At 42.9% G+C, this 21,385-nt stretch overlaps 1 protein-coding gene across 1 annotated transcript in view; it reads right to left on the reverse strand.

Moving 5' to 3' along the window:
* Positions 1-21,385, reverse strand: part of CNPPD1 (cyclin Pas1/PHO80 domain containing 1) — a 537,141-nt gene that overhangs the window by 448,201 nt on the left and 67,555 nt on the right. Inside the window, exon 2 of the mRNA XM_044075228.1 lies at positions 2,933-3,035. Within this exon, the coding sequence (XP_043931163.1) occupies positions 2,933-3,035 (103 nt within the window). The remainder of the gene's footprint in view (positions 1-2,932; positions 3,036-21,385) is intronic.

A 21,385-nucleotide genomic window follows, 5' to 3' on the forward strand; every position in this document is an offset into this window, starting at 1 on the left:
TGTGATGAGGACGGAAGCCATGCTGAGTGTCTGCCATAAGGTGATTCTGGATTAGGTGGTGCATGCGTTGTCTATGAATACATTTTTCCATAATCTTTGCAAGTGGAGAGAGTATAGCTATTGGCCTATAATTGGAGAATTCAGTAGAGCTGCCTCCTTTGTGAAGTGGGATTACATAGGATATTTTCCAGATGGTGGGAATTTTAGCTTCTACTATGGTTCGATTGATTAGTATTGAGACGGGGTAAGCAATAGCATCAGCTGATTTTTGTAGGTACTTGGCAGGGAGTTGATCAGCAGAAAGTGTAGTGGGTTTTAATTTTTTGATCAAGGTACGGATAAGTAAAGTGGCGGCTGGTTGGAAGCTGAATGCGAGTAAGTTTCTAGGTGTGCTTTCAGGACCAGGGCAGCTAGGAGGTAGTTAGCTAGCTAGGGCTTGAATTGTCTCAGTAAAGAATCGGTTAAAACTGTTAGAAACATCTTCAGGGGTTTTATCAATAGTAGCAGTAGGGATTGGGGTTGAAGTTTGTCCAGGATATAGTAGATTATTTAAACCTGCCCAAAACTTCTGAGGGTTATTTTGATTTACTGTCTGTAAATTACAGTAGTATTGTTTTTTGTCTTGTAAAATTGATTTTTTGGTTTCGTTCCTGGATTGCCTGTATTTAGTGCGATCCTGAGAGTCTTTAGAAGAATGCTATAAAGCCCATGCTTTGTTTCTAAGGGTAAGTTTAAGTTTAGACTTTAGAAAGCCATGGCGCAGTTTTTGCCTTGGTTCTCTTTGAACGAACAGGTGCATGCAAATCAAGGATCTCAAGGAATTTGTTGTAAGTATGCTACTGCTTCCTCTAAGGGGAGATGTTTTAGAATAGACCAATTACGAGTTTAGTTCTTGTTGGAATTTGGCAGGGTCAAAGTTTTTATTGTTTCTAACCTTTCTGAGTAAGGGTTGTTGGGAATTAATGGTTTTGTGCTTAATTACATATGTGAGAAGGTGATCACTTAGGCCATCAAGGAGGGTACCAGAGGTGTACAGTTGGGGGTGACTATTTATGAGTACCCAGTCAAGTATACTTTCTTTTTGGTTGAGTTTACCTATCCTGGTAGGGGTGGATATAATTTGTGTAAATGCATGCAGGTTAATATGGGTGGTTGGGGATTCTGAGGAACAGGTGCCCCAGTCTATGTTAAAGTCTCCAAGTAGTAGGGTTTCTTGGGGGTAGTGACATGATAGCTAGTGCAGGATATCTTCAAATGTATATATATTGTTACCTGGGGGAATGTACATACAGATGATATTAATACATTTATTTTTATTAAGTTGCAATTTGGTGGCAAGAATCTCTGAGGTTTTAAATCAGAGGTGGTTGCATTACATCTATGGTGACATTCAACTCAGATTTATAGAGTACAGCTACCCCCCCTTCCTCGAAGCACGATCCAGCCTGTGTATGTTGTACCCAGGTGGTAACACTTCATTGTCTTTAGTGCTAGGTTTTAACCAGGTTTCAGATAAACAGAGAATCTCAGGGGAGTGGACATCCAGAAGTGCATGCAATTCATGTACCTTGTTATTAATGCTTCTAATATTGAGATGACAGTCTAGGAGAGAGTTAGTTGGCCTATTAATTGTAGGTTTGTAGCTTAGATTGCAAGTAGAGGGGGTATGTGTATCTGAAGTGAGTGGGCCAGGGTTGGGGTGAATATCACCACCAAGTATTAGGTTGTGTCTATACTTGGTGATGAACTTCAGGAATTTGTTTATTAGTTTGTGGTAGTGTTTGGATCTAGAGCTAATGTGCCTGGGGTTGAGATGTTGATAGACTGAACAAGATGTTGGATAGGATCTGGTACTGTAAGTATGGTTGAAGGTGGAAGGATTTACAGCTGGGGTGATAGTATGGCCTTTTGCGACCTGAAATCCTGTGAGAAACTGGTTTTCATACAAGGTAAGGAGGTATGGTGCGAACAAGAGGGGTAGTAAAGAGGAGTATATCATTATCTGTGATTCAGCTAGTGAGTTAAGGAACTGTTTCACCTGGTGATGCAACACCAGAAGATAGAGTGGTGAGGTAAAGGTACTGAAAGAGGGATGGGAGAATGCCAGATGAAAGCTAATAGGTGCTATTAAAATGTAGGTAGACGAATGGGGGTGGGTGGAATTATCCCAGATGAAAGCAGATAGGATCTAGAAAGTGAGAGAGTGGCTATAGTACTATAAATTTAGAGATACTGGGGGTGGGAGGGGAGCGAAGAGAGCCCGAGCATAGCGAGGGCGAACTTAGCGGGGCTATTGCAGTTTACAAGGTTTCCTAAGGTGTCCTAAAGCTATAAGGTAAGTATTATAGCTCTTAATGTAAGAGTCAATTTACTTAATTTACAGGGGAAGGAGGCAAACACTCAAGTAGAAAAAAAGAGCCCTATCATCTCTATCTATACATATAACATGCATATATATATATATATATATATATAGATATATAGATATAGATATATATATATATATAGATAGATATATATAGATATATATATATATGCACACACACACACACACACACACACACACACACACTTACACACCACATGCATACTGTGCATGACTACATACACACATTGTGCAGGATTACATACATAAATACACGCGCACACACAAGTGCTTGCAAACATTGTCAAATAAACAAAGCAAAAATAAATAAGAAAAAAACTACAAGGTAGGGACACAAATATGATTTTTGACACTGTAAACTGATTTCCCATTTCTAATCAGGTCCCTCAATGTACAAGGACATTTCTATCGCATCTTCTAATATACATTAGTCTTCTGGTTTACTGTTATAAAGATTTATGCTGCACATGCTAATGTATAATGATGAAACTGTAATTTTCAGATATACTAGAATACTGTGCAATCATAAAATCAGAGCTGACATACCTGTAACTGGGCTGGAGAGTGTGTCAAGATTGCAGTCTGCATCCCACCCACAGTACAGTCGTTTTCGTACACGTTCGGTCAGTTTCTGGTGTTCAGGAAGAAACTAGAGAGACAGTAGCAGAGACACTAAATATATAATACCATTAACTCACTTAGTGAATGTACTTATGCAAACATAGCTATACTCTTAGTACCACAGATAGGTATTAAGACAAGCAATTTATTGCTTAATAGCACTACAAAACTGGAAGAAAAAAAGAGCAATATTTCATCAGGAAACCACATCCCTCTCTCTCAAACTTCACTTCCATTTTACAAAATATCCGAATTCCACACTCTGGTCTATTATTGCACATTTTAGTAGCCTTATGCAATAAGACTTTTCTTCCACTAGTCTTTCTTTGTCTAGACAAATGTACCTCGTTCTTTTGGTGCTGAAAACTTGTCTCAAATTTACTTGTTTTACAACTAAGATTTCAATTAAAAAACTGTTACCGTTAAGGAAACATAAAATAAAATTATTTTCAAAAGCTAGTGCAGTGAAGGATACAAACCTCTTAAGTATTAGCAGCATATTTTTCCAACACTACTCTGCAACCTATTTTTGTAAATTTGTTAATCAGTGATCCAGTGGATATGGTTTGCCTTCACTTACTCAAGCTGCATTTTTTTCTATAAACATGAGCACTGCTGGCTCAAGCTGTTTGCTTGCTGTATCCTTCCTCTCGGTTTACTGGACTGATACGCTTAGGCTTAATGTACCAACTTTTAACTTTGCCCCCAAAATGAATGGTCATCATTCTTTTCATGTTCAAATAACAAATCACTCATTTTCTGGTCTGAAACAACCCTCAGAGGAAGAGTATAACAGGAAAAACATGGTGTGAGGGGGTGCACAGTGACCTGCTTCTCTTCAAAAACAACATAACTTTGCAGCATTACACATTTTGCATGAATTCCCATTCTTCTGGAGAACTTAATTTTACTGCTTATCTGTATTTGAGTTAATGGGTTTACTACACAAATATAGGAACCTATATTCACAGCTTGTACATTCTGAGAAAATGTAGCAGATCCAATGTAGAACTTTTCTGACATGACTGACAACAAGCACAATGTAAGTGCAAAAGACTGGTGTAGCTAACCAGAATGTCTTTGGGAGCTAAAAGGAAACAGGAATACCCAGTCAAAACTCACATGGGAAAAACATACAAATTCAGACAGACATAACATACAGAAAGACTGAATTCCAATGTTGTGGGAGAGAAACATTTTCCAAAGAAGCGCCGTTTCACTCCAACAGACTTGTTTTTGTATTAGTCTTCAAAAATATTACTATGCTACTAAAACACAACTGTCAATATCCATGAGCATTGCAGTTTTCAGCACAGCAGCTCTTAAAATAATGTATTTGTTGCAGCAGATAAGCATTTTGTTTTTAGAGATGCAACGGTAGTTTCAAGAATTATTATCAAGTGTTCAAATCTTAAAATCCAGATCACTAGACAATGAAAAACAAGTACAAATCTTTTACGCAAGGAGGCAAGTCCTCTGTACACCCATGCTAATTATAATTTACCAACTCCCAGATAGCAGTACAATGTGAAAAGAAGAAAGTCCCACTCATTAAACTAGTGCTATCTCAACAACCTACCAGCATTTTTCAAAATTCTGACTTTTTCATTAAAAATGCCAGTAGCAAATGGATTATACATTTTCTTTTATCAAGTGGATTTGAAATTTTCAGCATTTGATGCAATGAATGGAACCCTATATATTATACCACTTGATCTGGCTAAAGCATTCAAACATGTAAATAAATGCAGATAACACTGTCTGCATTTATATTCCACCCGGCAAGAATGATAATACTCTAAAAAAATATCTTACATTGGCTAGCTTCTAACTATCCCCAGGAAACCACTGTCTTGGGGGAGTTTAATACTGATTGGGACACCTGTTCCTCTGAAACTCTCTCATTTAAACCTCCATGGGTTTACTCAGATCATTGCCACTCCCACCAGATTTAGCAAAAAATAGAGTCAAAGATAGCATCCTTGATTGGATACTTATTAACAGCCACCCCTAAAAAGTACAAGTCAGGTACATTACCCGATGACTTAAGTGATCACTGCCTTACCTATATTATTAGGTTCAAAGCCGACGTTCCCAACCCGCCCACCTACAAAACTACAAGAAACGTCAGGATCTTTACCCTTGACAACTTCCAAAATGAACTCAAAGCATGTAACTGGAATGTCTTGAAACGACTCCCATTATAAGAAGAAGTTGAGTACTTCAGTACCAGATTTCTGGCTATCCTTAACCACCATGCTCCTACCCCATACCATCCGTGTAAAAGCCACAGCTGCACCGTGGCTATCTAAAGAAACATAAAACAAAATTAAACTAAGAAATGACGCCTGGGCCAGGTGGCATGTTACCAAAGCCCCTATGGACCAAGTAAGATGACCAGCAGCTTAGGAACCAGACCAAAAAATCTGTCATTCTAGACAAAAAAAAAATCACTACACCCTCCTACAACAATAATATCAGTTAAAACCTCAAAAGTTCTGGGCTGGTATTAACAATCTTCTCCACCCAGACCATTCCGCCACCCCTACCCCATCAGCTGCCCTTGATAAATCCCCATATAGAAATTGCAAACAGCTTAAACTCCTTTACTGAAACTATCCAGTCTCTAGCCACCAATCTCACTCCATCGGACACAAACACCAGCTCTGCCACATCTAGCCCTGATCCACCCAGCACCCAGCCCACCTTTAGCTTTCAAACCACACGTATCAACCTGATCCAGACCTTACTCAAAAAGCTAAAACCTACTACACTAGCTGCCGACCACCTCCCAGTTGAATATCTTCAAAAAGCAGCTGACGTCATAGCACTTCCCATTTCTATTCTGATCAACAGATCCATCTCAGAAGGATCCATCCCAGCAATATGGAAAATATCACATTACACCTCTCCATAAAGGAGGAAGTTCCACAGAATTATCTAACTTTAGACCTATAGCCATTCTTTCACCACTAGCTAAAATCATGGAAAGATGCATACACAAACAAATCATGCACTTTCTTATTCAAAATGGAAAGCTTGCTGACTCTCAGCACGGCTTTAGGCCATTCCACAGTACCACCATGGCTCTAGCTTTCTCTAATGTCATCAATCTTCATCGTAACAGCAACAAACTATCTTCAGCACTCTTCCTAGATCTCTCAAAAGCGTTCGATATGGTCAACCATCAGCTACTGCTCAATACCCTATAAACCATCGGTTTAGACCAACATGCAATACAATAGTTTCACTCCTACCTAAAACGGTAGACAGCAGGCTGCCTTATGGCAGAGCAAGCTGTAATCCCAACTTCCTCTAACCCTAGGTGTCCCACAAGGGTCCATACTAGGTTCCCTTCTTTTCTCTATCTTTATCAATGACCTGCACACCACCATCCCAGGAGCTACCTGCATCCAATATGCAGATGACTCAACGTTAATATGCTCCGCCTCCTCTCCTACACAACTTCTAACCCTCTCCAAAACCACTTTCAGCACGGTAGAAACATGGCTAGCTAATCGCCGCCTGCTTCTAAATCCTAAGAAAACCAAGCTACTACTTTTCTCCCCTAACCATAGAATTTCTCCTCCTTCCTTCAGCATCAAATCTAGCAATGACACCATTATCTCCCCTGATGACAGACCATACAAAACTCCTAAGTGTAATAATAGACAACAACCTTAAATTTGATAAACATGTCAATCACACTATTAAGTCAGTCAACAAAAAACTTGGCTCCCTGTACAGAGCCAAAGCTCCCCCCCCACACCCAGCTTGGGTAGCTATTGCAAGATCACACCTCCTCTCTACCCTTACGTATGCCTCCCCTGTACTCACCAACCTATCCAAAACTAATCTCAACAAATTATCAGGATGTTACTATCATATAGCCAGATTCGCTACTGGCATGGCTTTTAGGACCCACCATTGCCAGAATCTCAAAGCACTGCCATGACTAGAGTATCCTACCCTTCTACAGTTCAACCAGCTTATAGTAGCGCATAAAATACTCCATCAACCTGATAACACCTGCCCCCAGCCATTACGCTCAGCTGATAAACTAATGATACTGACCCAAAATTTCAACAGCTATGCAGGTAATGCTATATTTGCCAAACTCAACCAGTAAAATCTGGAATCTACCCCCTACTACCATTACCAAGGAAACCTCACTACCCCTATTTAAAAGAGAACTCAAAAAATACCTCACATCTCATTGACTGTGCTCTTGTTGTAAACCTAACAACTTCACTAACACATGTCTTGCTACCCAACCTGCTATTTAGCCAAGTATCTATACCCAACCTGCTATTTAGCCAAGTATCTATGCCTCATAGCATTTGAATGTCTAAGCATTGTGAATTATGAGATCTGATTGTAGTCTATGTTCACATTTTCTGATATGTCTTTGCCAATCAGATGCAAATCTGCACATTGTGTATATTGATAGCTGTCTGCATTCTTTGTCTAAATTTTTCTAAACATGTCTGCCCGAGTTCATCACTCAGTGATGTATGTATAGTCTCTTTTTTGGTATGTGGAGCTTTTCTCCCCGGGCCTCTGCTGAAAATGGACATATATCCAGTCAGACAATCCTGGTCAACAAATGTAAAATAAAATAAATGTATCCCATGGCAGAATCAGACAAACTCAGGGGTTTAAATTAAGTTATAATACTTTAGGCCTGCAGCTGGATAAATGGTAGTGCACAAGTACAAAAGAATACCTATTCTTCATCATGCCCTATCATCAGAGAAGTAACCCAGCTCCTCTTTCTGAGACATAGGCACAGGTTTCTTCTGCTAAACCTCCCATATATTAGCGGATTTTACTAGTTCTACAGCAGAATCTAGTTAATCTAGCCCACCCTCCACCACTTATTACAGAATACACCTGACATAATGGAAGATCAGTTTCCCACTGTTTCTCCAGCCAGCCTGATTGACATGGGCATCCTGAGGCAATGTAGCAATTGCCTAATAAAGACAACCTACTACTCCTAAAACACACAAATACAATATGCGAGAGATGTTATGTGTGAGAGCGAGAGAGAGCACGCATTAATTCCAGATTCATAGTATAGACACAACACACTAAATACCTAGCAGGTTGTCAGCACCGACACTTCACCTCCCACACATACCAAGCATACAACACATAAACCCACATACATGGAGGTATTCACTAGACATATACCAAAACAGCAAACCCAATACTACCCCAACAGCACCCACTACACATACCACAAGCATCAGTGTCTCACCCAATAAGCCCCTTAAGGCAAAACATATTTGAACCAAATGTCTTGTTCATAGGTGACTCCATACTGAGACACACCAATGTCCCCCACACCAGGCTGGACAACGAGATGATCATGGTCAGTTGCCTGTCTGGTGCCAGGATCCTTCAAATCACGGATGCACTCAGGTTCTCAACAAGTACTGTTATGACTCTGTCACAGTCCATGTTGGAGTGAATGACTTGAGATGTACCTCACTGGACCATAAGAAGAGAGACATGCTAAAGCTTTCAGACTGCGTGTCCCATGCAGGTAAGCCCCTAGTCCTAAGCATCATTCTTCCCTCACCCAGGATGATGCCACAATACAAACAAAAAATGATGGCTTCAACAATTGGCTTAGCTTCCAGTGTCAATATGGGGGAATCCAGTATCTGACAACCTGGGATGATATGGTTGACAAACCACACTGCTTTGCCAGAGATGGTCTTCACCTGTCACCTCTAGGCTTTAGATTGCTGGCAAGGTACTTGCCTGCCCCATAGTGCCACAATGTCAAAATAAAAAATTCCCCGATGCAAAAATATCCTCCAGAAACAAACTCAGGGTTATGTTGCTTAATGCTAGGAGTCTAAATCAGAAACTGCAGTCACTCAAAGCTCTTCTCAACTTGGAAAACACTGATGTCTGCACAGTCACAGAGACATGGTTCAAAGCCTCAGAGTACCCTGGCCATGCAGGGCTATAATGCTTTTCACATGTTCAGACCACAAAACGAACATAAAATAATCAAGGGAGGAGGAGTACCCATCTTCATTAAAGACAAATACACCTCTAGACTGGTTAAATAGTACGACTCCCTAGAGTTACTCCAAGTCCAACTAACTGTAGTCAAGACCCCCTCCACATCACTGTTAGCTATAGGTTCCCCACCATGAAAACCACACAGCCTACCTGGACCTACATGAGTCACTCATACAACCAAATACCTTGGTCATAGGTGCCTAACTATCCTTCCATCAACTGTGTAACATATCAGAGTACAAAATGCACTCACCCAAAGGTTCTTGGACTTTGTTAACACAAATGGTCTGGAGCAGATAGCACCCCCACAAGGGGTCTAACATCCTTGACATAGTGTTTACCAACATGCAGGATTCCTGCACCATGCCATGTGTGGGACCCTCCCTGGTAAAGTCCAATCATAAATCAATCTCATTTGAAGTAACAATTGCACCTGACCCACCCTCAGAAGCAAAAGGGTTAAAAATTTCTCCAAAGCAAACTACAGCCTACGGAGCGATGGCATGAATAGCTTCAGACCCCCTGCCAACACTGACAGCAGGGACCGTTATACTGAGGTGTACACAAACATCCTCTACAAACACCTATATAAAATGTACAGACTCAGCTGTACTGGAACACAAAATCTTCACAAAAAAGCCACCCTGGCGGACATCAAGCATAAATAGGTTATACAATAAGATAAAGAAACTGTTGTCAAACAACAAGAGGGAATGGTCTCAGCAAAGGAAGAAATCCCTCCAAATCATAAACAAGCAGATTAGACATCTTGTAAGTCCTCTAAAGCCTTTAATTACGAAACTAAATTATCATCCCTAGCCAAGGAAAATCAAAGCATTCTTTAGTTACATCCAACATCTAAAAGGAAGGCCCAGCTTTGTGCCGAGCTAGTTCTGAATGGTACAGCTTATACTGAACCCGAGGACATTGCCAACCTGCTAGTGGACAATTTTGGTGAAAACTTCACTCCCTTGTCCCCACCAATCATACCCCACAACATACCTGTCACCAGTCCTCTGCAGAGTATCTCTAGAGAGCAGGTCGTAGCCCCACGCTCCAAGGCCAAACATACAGCCTCCATAGGACCGGACAACATCCCAGGCCGTTTATTAAATGGTCTAAAATAAGAAGTTATGTACCTACCATAACGTTCCATGTTAGCTGTCTTCTTCTCGCCTTCTTTCTTGCTGGATGGGTTCGGAGCCGATCCTCGGCTCCGACTCAGCCAATACTAAAAGCTCGAGAGCTAATTCCACCGGCTCGAGGCTCCCCTATATCCCACAATGCTAGGCGGTAACTACTCAGATCTCGTTTGATAGCTACACCAAGCAATCCTAGTCTCCATAGAATGGAGTAGGGAAACTCACCTCAAAACAATCTGCGTAAAGGAAAGGCAGACCTCAGTAAGGGTAGAAGAGGTGGAAGAACGTGTGGGAATGACAACTTTCAGAAGAAACACAAAATGAATTCCAGTCGGTCTGTCCAGACTTGGGGGAAGGAGGGTGGGACGCAAGAAAGAAGGCGAGAAGAAGACAACTAACATGGAACGTTATGGTAGGTACATAACTTCTTAATGTTAAGTTGTCAATCTCACCTTCATTCTTGCTGGATGGGACCGCGTCCCTAGCACCTTATCCCGGGTGGCCTATCGGAACAGACTCTTGAGAACAGTGGAACCAAAATTGGCACGGCTTCTGGAAACCATGTCCAATTTGTAATGTGAAATGAATGTATGAGGAGAAGCCCAGGTGGCTGCTGCACAAATTGAATCTATCGGCAGCCTATCCTGAAAAGCTACGGATGTAGCTAATGCCCTAGTTGAATGAGCTCTAGGTCTTGAGGGTAGTTTTTGACGTCTGATCTCATAGATGAAGGTAATTGTAGAGGTGAGCCATCTAGAGAGGGATACTTTAGTAACTGGAAGGCCCAATTTGCCTTCCGCATATGATAGAAACAATTGATCAGATTTCCTGAATTGTTTAGTCCTGTCTAAGTAATATCTAAGTTGGCGATGAACATCCAAAAAATGTAGCTTTTGTTCCGACCTGTTTGAATAGTTAGGGAAAAAGACGGGAAGATCAATAATTTGGTTTAGGTTTATTTGAGAAGAAACTTTAGGCAAAAAGGATGGATTAGTACAGAGGGATACCCTGTCTTTGTGAAAAACTAAGTAAGGAGAACGACTGCACAGAGCATGGAGTTCGGATACCCTTCTCGCTGAAGTTATAGCTACCAGAAAAAGTGTCTTCCAAGAAAGCAACTTCAGAGAACATGAAGCCGCCGGCTCGAAGGGGGGAAGAATTAACGATGCCAGAACCAAGTTCAAATCCCATTGAGGCGGGGGAACTTTGATTGGAGGTTTGAGAAGAAATACACCCCTTAAAAAGGCTTTACAGAGTTTGTGAGCCATGATGCTAGACTCTGAAACACCAACATGAAAATTTGATATGGCAGCCAATTGAACTCTAATGGTTGATGCAGAAGATCCTAAATGAAAGAGTTCTGCTAGAAAGTCTAAAATAGACTGGATAGGTGCAGTAAAGGGAACTATGTTTTTTGATGTTACCCAAAGGGAAAAACGTTTCCATTTGCTACTATAAATCTTCCGGGTAGAAGATTTATGAGAGGCTATCAAGATATCTCGGACCGAGCGAGATATTGAGGGAAGCCTGGCTAAGGTTGGAATCGGAGAAACCACACTGTGAGGTTTAGAGAAGGCAGAGATTGGTGCAGCTGACCCGATTGGTGGGTTATCAGATCTGGTACTGGGTCCAGATGCCAAGGCTGCTCCAAAAGGTAACGATGAAGAAAGGGGAACCATATCTGTCGAGGCCAGTAAGGGGCAATGAGGATCATTGTCACTCTCAAGGCGATGGCTTTCTGAATTAGTTGAGATATCAGTGGAAAGGGGGGAAAAGGCATATAGAAGTCCCCGGGCCAATCGTGGACTAGAGCGTCTCTGGTGGGATGGCCTGATAACGGAAAGAGAGTGAAGAAGTCGTGACACTTGCTGTTTTGGGAGTAGCAAAAAGATCGCAGCAAGGCTGGCCCCATCTTAGGAATACTTCTTCTAGAACTGATTTCTTTAGAGACCACTTGTGGGGCATGAGAATTGCTCTGCTCAATTTGTCTGCAATAACGTTGGATTTCCCGGGAATGTGCGTTGCTATCAGAAAACGCTGAGAAGAGATCGCCCATTGCCAAAGTCTGAGTGCCTCTCGACATAAAGGGTATGATCTGGTTCCACCTTGTTTGTTGATGTACCACACTACGGACATGTTGTCCGTTTGAATTGCAATAGTCCCAGTGGGAAGAGAGTCGTGAAGGGCTTGCAACGCTAAAAGCACTGCTCTCATCTCTAAGACGTTTATGTGCAAGTGGCACTCGAAAGGTTGCCACGTGCCCTGGACTGTCCTGCCCTGATAATGCCCCCCCACCCGATCAGGGAGGCGTCTGTTGTCAACGTGGCGACTGGGGGGGGGGGAGAGTAAAGGGTCTTCCTTGGAGAAGTTGAGGTGATGTGATCCACCAAGACAGTTGATTCTTGCATGCTTGAGTTATCAATATGGTATGGGACATCGGGAGCTGTTGAAAGGACCATTGAGTAAAAAGCATCCATTGGAGGATCCTCATGTGAAAGCGAGCTAAGGGGAGAAGGGGAATAGCTGCTGCCATGAGCCCTAGTACCTTCAAAACCAGACTGGCTTTGACTTTGTTGCATTGTAAGAGAAGGGAAACTTGGTTCTGAATGTCTAACACCCTCTGCTCTGTGAGTCTGGCTGAAAGATTGAGTGTGTCTAAGGTGGCGCCTATAAAGATAATAGATTGACAAGGCGACAAAGAAGATTTTTCGAAATTTATCGAAATGCCTAGAGCTTGGCAAGACTGGATGGTGAAGTCCCTGGATAGAAGAAGCTGATGTCTGGTGGTGGCGGTAAGGAGCCAGTCGTCCAAATATGGAAACACCTGGAATCCTTGACGTCTCAAGTGAGCCGCGACCACTGCCATGCATTTGGTGAACACACGGGGGGCTGTAGTGAGACCAAAGGGCAGGGCCCTGAACTGGTAGTGACTGGCTCCCAGCCTGAAGCGGAGATATCTCCTGGAGCGTCTGTTCATTTTGATGTGGTAGTACGCGTCCTGAAGATCTATCGAGCACATCCAATTGTTCTGACCCAAGAAGGGTAGAATGGACTGTAGCGTAACCATCCGGAATTTTGTTTTTCTGACAAACTTGTTTAAGTAGCTAAGATCCAGTATGGGTCTCCAGTCCCCTGTTTTCTTTGGTACCAAAAAGAATTTGGAGTAGATTCCGGATCCTTGCTGGTCTGCCGGGACTGATTGGATAGCTATTTTTGATAGCAGCTTTGAAATTTCTAATGCTGCTTGTTCCTTTAGACCGGGTGGAATATCTGGAAGGGATCTTTTGGGTTGGGTTGGGATGTGAATAAAGGGAATTTTGTAACCCTCGGATATGATCGACTGTACCCATTTGTCTTGAGTAAGGGAAAGCCAGGCTTTTGGGTACAGTGATAACCTTCCCCCGACTGCCTCCGAAGGTGGACAGCCGGGCAGCCCCTCAGGGATGCTGAAAGGGTTTGTCAGAGAACATTTCTCTGCTACCCTGGTTTTGCGGACCTCCTCTGCCTCTATAGGGCGGCGTCTATTATTATTCCCCCCTCTGCCTCTAGAGGGGAATCGGCCTTGTGCATCAGATGAGACTCCCTGGGATTGTTTGCGGAACCACATCTTTCCTCCCCTTTGACCTTTGGGATAGGGTCTAGAAGGGGTAGAAAAACAGACTCCTACAGCAGAGAGAGTCTTACCTTCTACCTCGCACCTGGTCAATGTATCCTTCACCTGTGGGCCAAACAAGGATGATCCATCAAAGGAAGAATTGGTGAAGGACGCTTTGAAAGGGTCCGCAAAGTTGCATAGCCGCATCCAGGTGTGACGTCGTAAGGCAACACCTGTGCCTGCGGCTCTACTCGCTCCATCCGCTGCATATGAGACCAGCCGCATGGAGGAGTTAACGATGGAATTTAGAGTTGCCAACTGGGAGTTCATTGTATCTTTGAACCCTTCAGCTGTAGGATCCTTTATCAGTTCACCCATATACTTGAGTAAATCTCTCTGGAGACGAGTGAAGTGGCATAAGTAGTTCAGCGACCGCATTGAAAAGGTCGCTGATGAAAACATCTGCTTGCCGTACCTGTCCATGGTCCTAGATTCCTTATTAGGAGGATGGACAGGAACCGAAGGATCAGCTAATTCCTTCTTTGTGGCCGCAGCCACCACCATGGCATCAACAGGGACACCTTTGGATAAAAAATCTTTGTCTCTGGGGGCAGTAATAAATTTGGATGGTCTCCTCGGGGTGGGTTCTACTGAGTCAGGAGCCGTCCAAGCCCTCCTTGCCACCACTTCCATAAGGGGGTCAAAGGGAGGGGACACCCAGGAGGTAGAAGGGCGAGAGCCAAATGCCTCAAGATACACTGACTCATCCTCCGAAGGGTTAAGGGCTGGCCAGTTCCCCCTCTGTTTCAGGATTTCAAGGATGTCAGCAAAGGAGACATCCTCAGAGGGGGATCGAGGGGAACCTTCGGATTCCTCTAAGTCAGTGTCAGAGGTGATAGACTCAGGGGAGTCAATGTGCTTCCTCTTGCACTGCCTCTTCCTAGGGGGATCTCCTGCAGGGTCAGGAGAGGCCTCGGAAGAGGAGGAAATTCCCAATGGGGAAACTTGAGGAGTTGGCTCTCTGCGGTCTGAGACAAAGGGGTGAGTAGAAATCACCGCAGGCACTGTAGATGGAGGGGCTGAAGGAGCTGACTGTGGGGCAGAACCTGGTTCTAGCACGCTCCGCATGACCTCGAAGGCACTCCTGTCAGGCAAGGCCAGAGGCCCCCGCTCCGAAGAGACAAGGACCTCCCCCGGCACCGACAGAGACGGCTCCGAAGCCGATGTCGGAGCCGAACTCACCAACGCCGAAGCCCCGAGAGGGAGAGCGGGGTCGGACAAGGGTCCGATGCCACTCGCCCCCTCGGAGCCGACGAGGGAAGCTCGGCGCCGAGATCCCTCCAAAGAGGAGATCGGAGCAGACGACGGAACCGAAATGGAAGGTATTGGATCCGACGCACCGACAGTCATGGCTCCGACAAGCCTTGGCTCTGAGCTCGGAGTCGGAGGAGGAATGTATTGGGGAACGGGAATAGCCACTGACTGGTGAGTCGGGCTATGCAGCATTTGGGCCAGTGCCTCGGACCTGAGAAGTCTACTCACTACCCTTTGCAAATCATGGTCTGATAATCTGGAAGACCGAGAGGAATGAGTTTTGTGACTTCGTTCCGAAAGGAGAGGGGATCCTGGCGCCGAATGCACGGATCCGATAGAGGGGGATCTGGACCCCTTTCTCGATTGTGGCTCCGATAAAGGTATCGGAGCCGACAAAGTTATCAGCCTTGGCTCCAGCCGGAGCTGAGGTAACAGTATGGGGCTTAGAAACATCGGCTCCAGCCGGAGCCGATGTCGAAGCCGACTTAGATTTCTCAGTAGACGACTCTGGAGCAGGAGCCGACTGTTTAGAAGTTTTTGGAGGCTTCCCCGACACAGACTGAGTCGGGGGGGCCTTCAGGCTTTAATAAGCCCCACAAGATGAGCTTATTCTTGCGTTCCTGCAGGACTCTAGGGCTAAACCCATGACAAAAGGCACAAGAGTCCTGCAGGTGCAAAGGCCCCAGGCAATACACACAAGAAGTGTGACCGTCTGTCAGAGACATTTTCTGACGGCACGAGTCACACTTCTTGAAGCCTGAGACCTTATCTTTAGACATAATACAACAAGAGAGCCTAACACACACAAACAAACACACTACAGACACTCTCTTTAGAAATAAAATAAATTTTAAGGTTAAACCACTAACACACACACACACAAGCCCTTACAAAAAACTAATTTAGTAAAGGACTAGGGGGAGGGTAGGGGCCGAAGGCCTAGAACAAGGAAAAAAAAGGGAAAAGGGGCTCGACAAACAGGGGTCGATTTGTCTAAATTTTTAAATTAAACTAAAAAATTATGTATTAAAATTAAAAAAGGGGTTTTTAGAAGTAGCTAAAGGTAAAACTGTAACTAACCTGCCTGAGCCGGTAGAAAATGCACCTCCTCAGCTATAGCGGCAAACGCGATCTGGGTAGTTACCGCCTAGCATTGTGGGATATAGGGGAGCCTCGAGCCGGTGGAATTAGCTCTCGAGCTTTTAGTATTGGCCGAGTCGGAGCCGAGGATCGGCTCCGAACTCATCCTGCAAGAATGAAGGCGAGATTGACAACTTAACATCAGGAATTAGCAGAACCACTGAGCATGCTCTTCAATCTCAGTCTAAGCACTAGCTTTGTCCCAGTTGAGTGGAAAACAGCAACTGTAATCATCTTGAACAAAGTGGGTCCCTCAACTGACCCTGGGAACTATAGGCCCATAAGCCTAACCAGCCTAATCTGCAAGGCCATGGGGAGAATCATCATGGACATAGGCAGGGTTGCCAGACGTCCCTATTTGAGCGGGACTGCCCCGGGATCAGCAGCCCGATCCAGAGTCCCGCAAACAGCCTCCGCTTTGTTTTTTTTTTTTTTTTTTTTTTTTTTATTGGCTCGTATACTGGCATAAAGGCTAATAAAAAAAAAACGCAAAGTGGAGCCACTTCTGTTTAATGCAGAACTGCCTGATGTTCCGCAATGAACAGATGAGGCTCCGCTGTGAGTTTTTTTTGACTGGCTTGTATACCGGCATAGGGGCCAATCAAAAATCACAAAACAGAGCTACTGCTACTTATGTTTAATGCAGAACTGCCTTACGCATTCAACACCTTTTCTTTTGGTCTTCACTTAGCATAAAGGACCTTTTTTTTGTCCCTACCTGTCCCTTTACAAATCTGGCAACCCTGGGTATAGGTGACCTTCAAAATCTTAAAGCCAAACTGGGTTGGGTCAAGGGCAGATCTTGCCTGTTAAACCTGGTGGACTTCCAGAATGACACCAAGGCCTTGGATGAAGGCAAAACAGTTCACACTGCCTATCTCGACCTAGCCAAGGCCTTTGACACAATCCCTCACACAGGCTTCATTGAGAAACTCACCCAGCTGGGGATTAAACCTTACTAGCTGACCTGTTACCGGTGGTGTTCCACAAGGATTTGTACTAGGCCCCTACTGTTTGGTATCTATTTTTCAGAAGTCCAGGCAAAAACAGATGGTCTATAGCTTACCAAGTTTGTTGATGACTGCAAAATTGGGTACCATCATCGAATCCCCCAAAGATGGCAACATACTACAAAATGGGTTTACACAGGAAAAATGATTGGTGTCAAAACCATGGACAAACAAAAATGCAAAAAAATGCATCATCATCTCTTTCCTGCTAATTACAGCATTATAATACCCCCTAAGTTCAAACCCACTGGCGAGAGATTTAGGAATGCAAGTTGACAGCAGCCTTAATTTTGATCATCGGGTTTCCACATTAGTACGGACGGCCTTCAATGCTGCACACCTCATAAGCAAGGCTATAGCATCTGTAGAATAGTGTGTGTGTGCTGTATCTTTAAGAAGATAAAGAAGGACTGAACGTGCATATAAATAGCAAGCACGTGCTAGCTTCAGTGCCACTCAGAGTGCAGCCAGAGAGTATGCATGTATGAGTGTAACAGCTAGTTTGTTTATAAGTTTATCTAAGTTAAAGTTATTAAGCCTCAATCCTGATGTGTTTGCACATAATAAAGCTGCTTGAACAGAACCCACAAAGACTCATTATTTGATCCTGACTGAATGAGAAACATGGTGTCAGAACCAGGAATCCAGAGACCGATATTCGGAGCCACGAGGGACATAGTTAACAGTGAAAGTAAACTGACAGAAATGAGCACAAAAAGGGCCAGAAACGAACCAAAGTTAATGAAAACTTGCACGAACGATTTTATAAAAAAAGATAAAACGGAGCATTACAAGGGCACAAACCGCATTATAAAACAGGTGAGAGGCATAAAAGATCTACTAATTAAACAAAATGTTTAAAATTAAGATATTTGATAAAACAATCATCAGAAAAGCACATAAGGGGTTTGGAATTACCACAGAATTGCAAAATGAGCACGTTTAGAGTAAAGCACAAGAAAAGTACAATGGGCACAAAAAGAGATTAAATGAGCAGAACGAATATAATACGAGCAAAAAGGGCACATTAAGCATAAATAAAGCAAGGTGACTGCATGTTTTTTTGGCAACGTACCGTGTTTTAGCATAACTACTATTTTGCACTGTATTAAGGGCATAACTAGAGTTATTTGAAGTATCTCAAAGTGTGTGAAGTGCTTACTACTGTGCATTTAATTGTGGCAGTGAGAAAGATTTTGCTTTGTGACTGTCACTTAATGCTGAGCAAAGCTACTGAGATTTATCAAATTCATGAAGTTACAGAAAGGCACACAAGTATGCTTGCAAGTGATAAGAGATTGGTTTCAGCAGGCTCCAGAGCAAATGTAGATAGCAATCAACATGTGGCAAACAGAGGAATGCCTAAGCACATTACAGCTACAGCCTCTACTAGTTCTCTTGGGAAACCACATAGTTTTTCCAGCAAGTTCTAAGAAGGGGGCATGCTCATTGCAGGACAAGGGTGAGTCAGCAAAACCCAAATCTAGTTTTATTATTAACTGCTGCAATTGTGGTGCCAATCATGAGTCTAAGATAGAAATGCTTACCATGGTCAGCAATGCCGCAAGTGTAAAAAATGGAACCATTTTCAAAAGTTTTGCAAATCAAGTAAACCTCACACAGTTATAAAGAAGGGTCACTCGAAAAAGCAAGTTGATCATATACAGAGCTGCAGTTCTACTTTCTATATAGATGGTGCATCAGTAATTGGTGAAAAGGTTGATGCAGTGAATTTGTTGGTAAAGAACAAAGTCCGGATCAATGATACATCCACCGAGTTCAAGGCAGACACTGGTTCAAAGTGAATGTTATGTCAGCGGACACAATTGCTAAGGTGAGAGCTGGTGAACAACGATGTGGATAGCTGTGCAAAACTGGTTGCTTATGGAGGCGAAGAAATTCATATCGAAGGCACAGTGGTGCTTTCATGTTGTGGCTAGGAAATGTTACAGCTTGTTATTCTATGTAGTCCGAAGACCTGTGCAGTCAGTATCGGGTCTCAGAGACAGTTTGAGAATGCATCTGCTTTCTTTTACCAAAGAAGTTCATCATATAAGCAAGCACACATCCTATTTCAAATTTTTCTGAAGCCATTTTCTGAGTACGCTAATGTTTTCTATAACAAGTTGGGCAAACTTCCAGTTGTGTATTCTTTGTTAGACAGAGAGGTCAGTCCAGTGGTCAATCCAGCAAGAAAAGTTCTGACAGCTATGCAGGATAAAGTCAAAGCTCAGTCGATTAAAACAGTGCAGCAAGGTGAAATTTGTCCAGTTATAGAACCAACTGAATGGGTGTCGTCCATGGTAGTAGCCCACAAGAATGGCTCAGACAAAAATCAGAATACGTATTGACCCAAGAGATTTGAACAAAGCATTAAAGAGACCGGATTATCCAATGCGTACAGTCGAGGGAGTCGCAGCCCTAATACCAAAATGCCACTATTTTTCTGTCTTGGATGCAAAAAGTTCATTCTGGCAAGTGAAGCTTGATCCTCATTACTGACTACTTTCAGTACCCCATTTGGCAGATACAGATTCCTCAGGATGCCATTTGGAATAAATTCTGCAAGTTAAGCCAGCATGCAATGGAGCAAATTTGTTCAGGTTATCCTTGTGCCATAATAGTAGATGACTTATTGGTTGTCGGAATGGTGAAGCAGAGCATGACAGGAACCTTAAGAAAGTACCAGACAGAGCACATAAAGTGAACTTAAAAGATCAGTCTTCTAAGTGCAAATTCAGACTACCTGAAATTACATATGTAGGTCAATTATTTACCAGCACTGGCTTGAGTCCAGACTCAAACAAGCAAGCAGCCATTCTTGAGATGCCAGGACCAGCTAAGGTTCAAGCTCTACAGCGTTTTCTTGGCATGGTCAACTATTTAGGCAAGTTTACACCAGACTTCAGTGAGTTGACACCACCTTTGAGAGAGCCGATGTGCAAAAATATTACATGGTCTTGGTTGGAGTAGCACCAGAAAGCATTTGAAGACCTTACACAGAAAATCGCCATCCCAGCTACATTAAGATACTATGATGTCAATAAACTAGTCACTCTTTCCTGTGATGCTTCAAAATTTGGTCTTGGAGCAGTTATTCTTCAAGAGGGCAGACCAGTAGCCTATGCATCTAGAACTCATCAAAATGAAATGCAATATGCTCAAATTGAGAAAGAACTTTTGGCAATAGTATTTGCATATTATATCTATGGTCGAACTATTCAAATTGAAACTGATCGCGGACCGCTACTTACTATTTAAAGAAGCCTATGCATTCAGCTCCGAGATTACAAAGAATGAGGCTCAAAACTGCAAAAGTACAACTTCAAAATGGTCTACAAAAAAGGCTTCTTTATCTGGCTAATGCCTTATGCAGATCACCCAGAAATACAACGGAACGGCTTCATGCAGAGAATTTGACTTTGACATCATGGAAGTGCGTAATTTTTCTACCACAAGACTTGATGAGCTGAGAAATCATACAAAGACTGAGCCAATTTTTCAAAAGCTCAACCACTACATTAATGTTGGACAGCCATCAAAGCAATCTACTGTGCCATCTGAGGTGCAAACTTATTTTCCTTACAGACATGAGATGTTGATGGAAGATGGTATTATTTTCAAAGGTCCTAAACCTGTTGTTCCTGCCCCCTTACAACATGAATATATCCAGATTTTGCATCATGGTCACCTAGGTTCAGAAGCTACCAAAAGAAGGGTGAGAGAACTAGTATTTTGGCCTTCTCTAGTAAAAGACATTGATAAAGTGTTTTCTTCTTGTAAAGTATGCAACACTACTAAACCACATTTGCAAAAAGAACCATTTTAGCCAAGTCATACTCCTGAACTACCTTAGTCAACAGTAGCCACTGATGTATTCAAGCGGAGCAAACAGCATTACTTAGTGTTGGTAGACTCTTATTCGAATTGGTTGGAGATTGATTTACTGCCTAATCTAACATCCACTACTGATATCACCAAGTTGAAACGTCATTTCTCAGTCCATGGTAGTCCACACAAAGTTATTTCTGACAATGGTACTCAACTTACTAGTCAGTTGTTTCTGAAATTTGCAAGAGAATGGGACTTTGTACATGTTACTAGTAGTCCAGAATATCCACAGTCAAATGGACTA

The sequence above is a fragment of the Protopterus annectens genome, chromosome 6.part0 (genome assembly GCF_019279795.1).
Source record: "Protopterus annectens isolate FY-2018-M chromosome 6.part0, PAN1.0, whole genome shotgun sequence".
Taxonomy (NCBI): Eukaryota; Metazoa; Chordata; order Ceratodontiformes; family Protopteridae; genus Protopterus; species Protopterus annectens.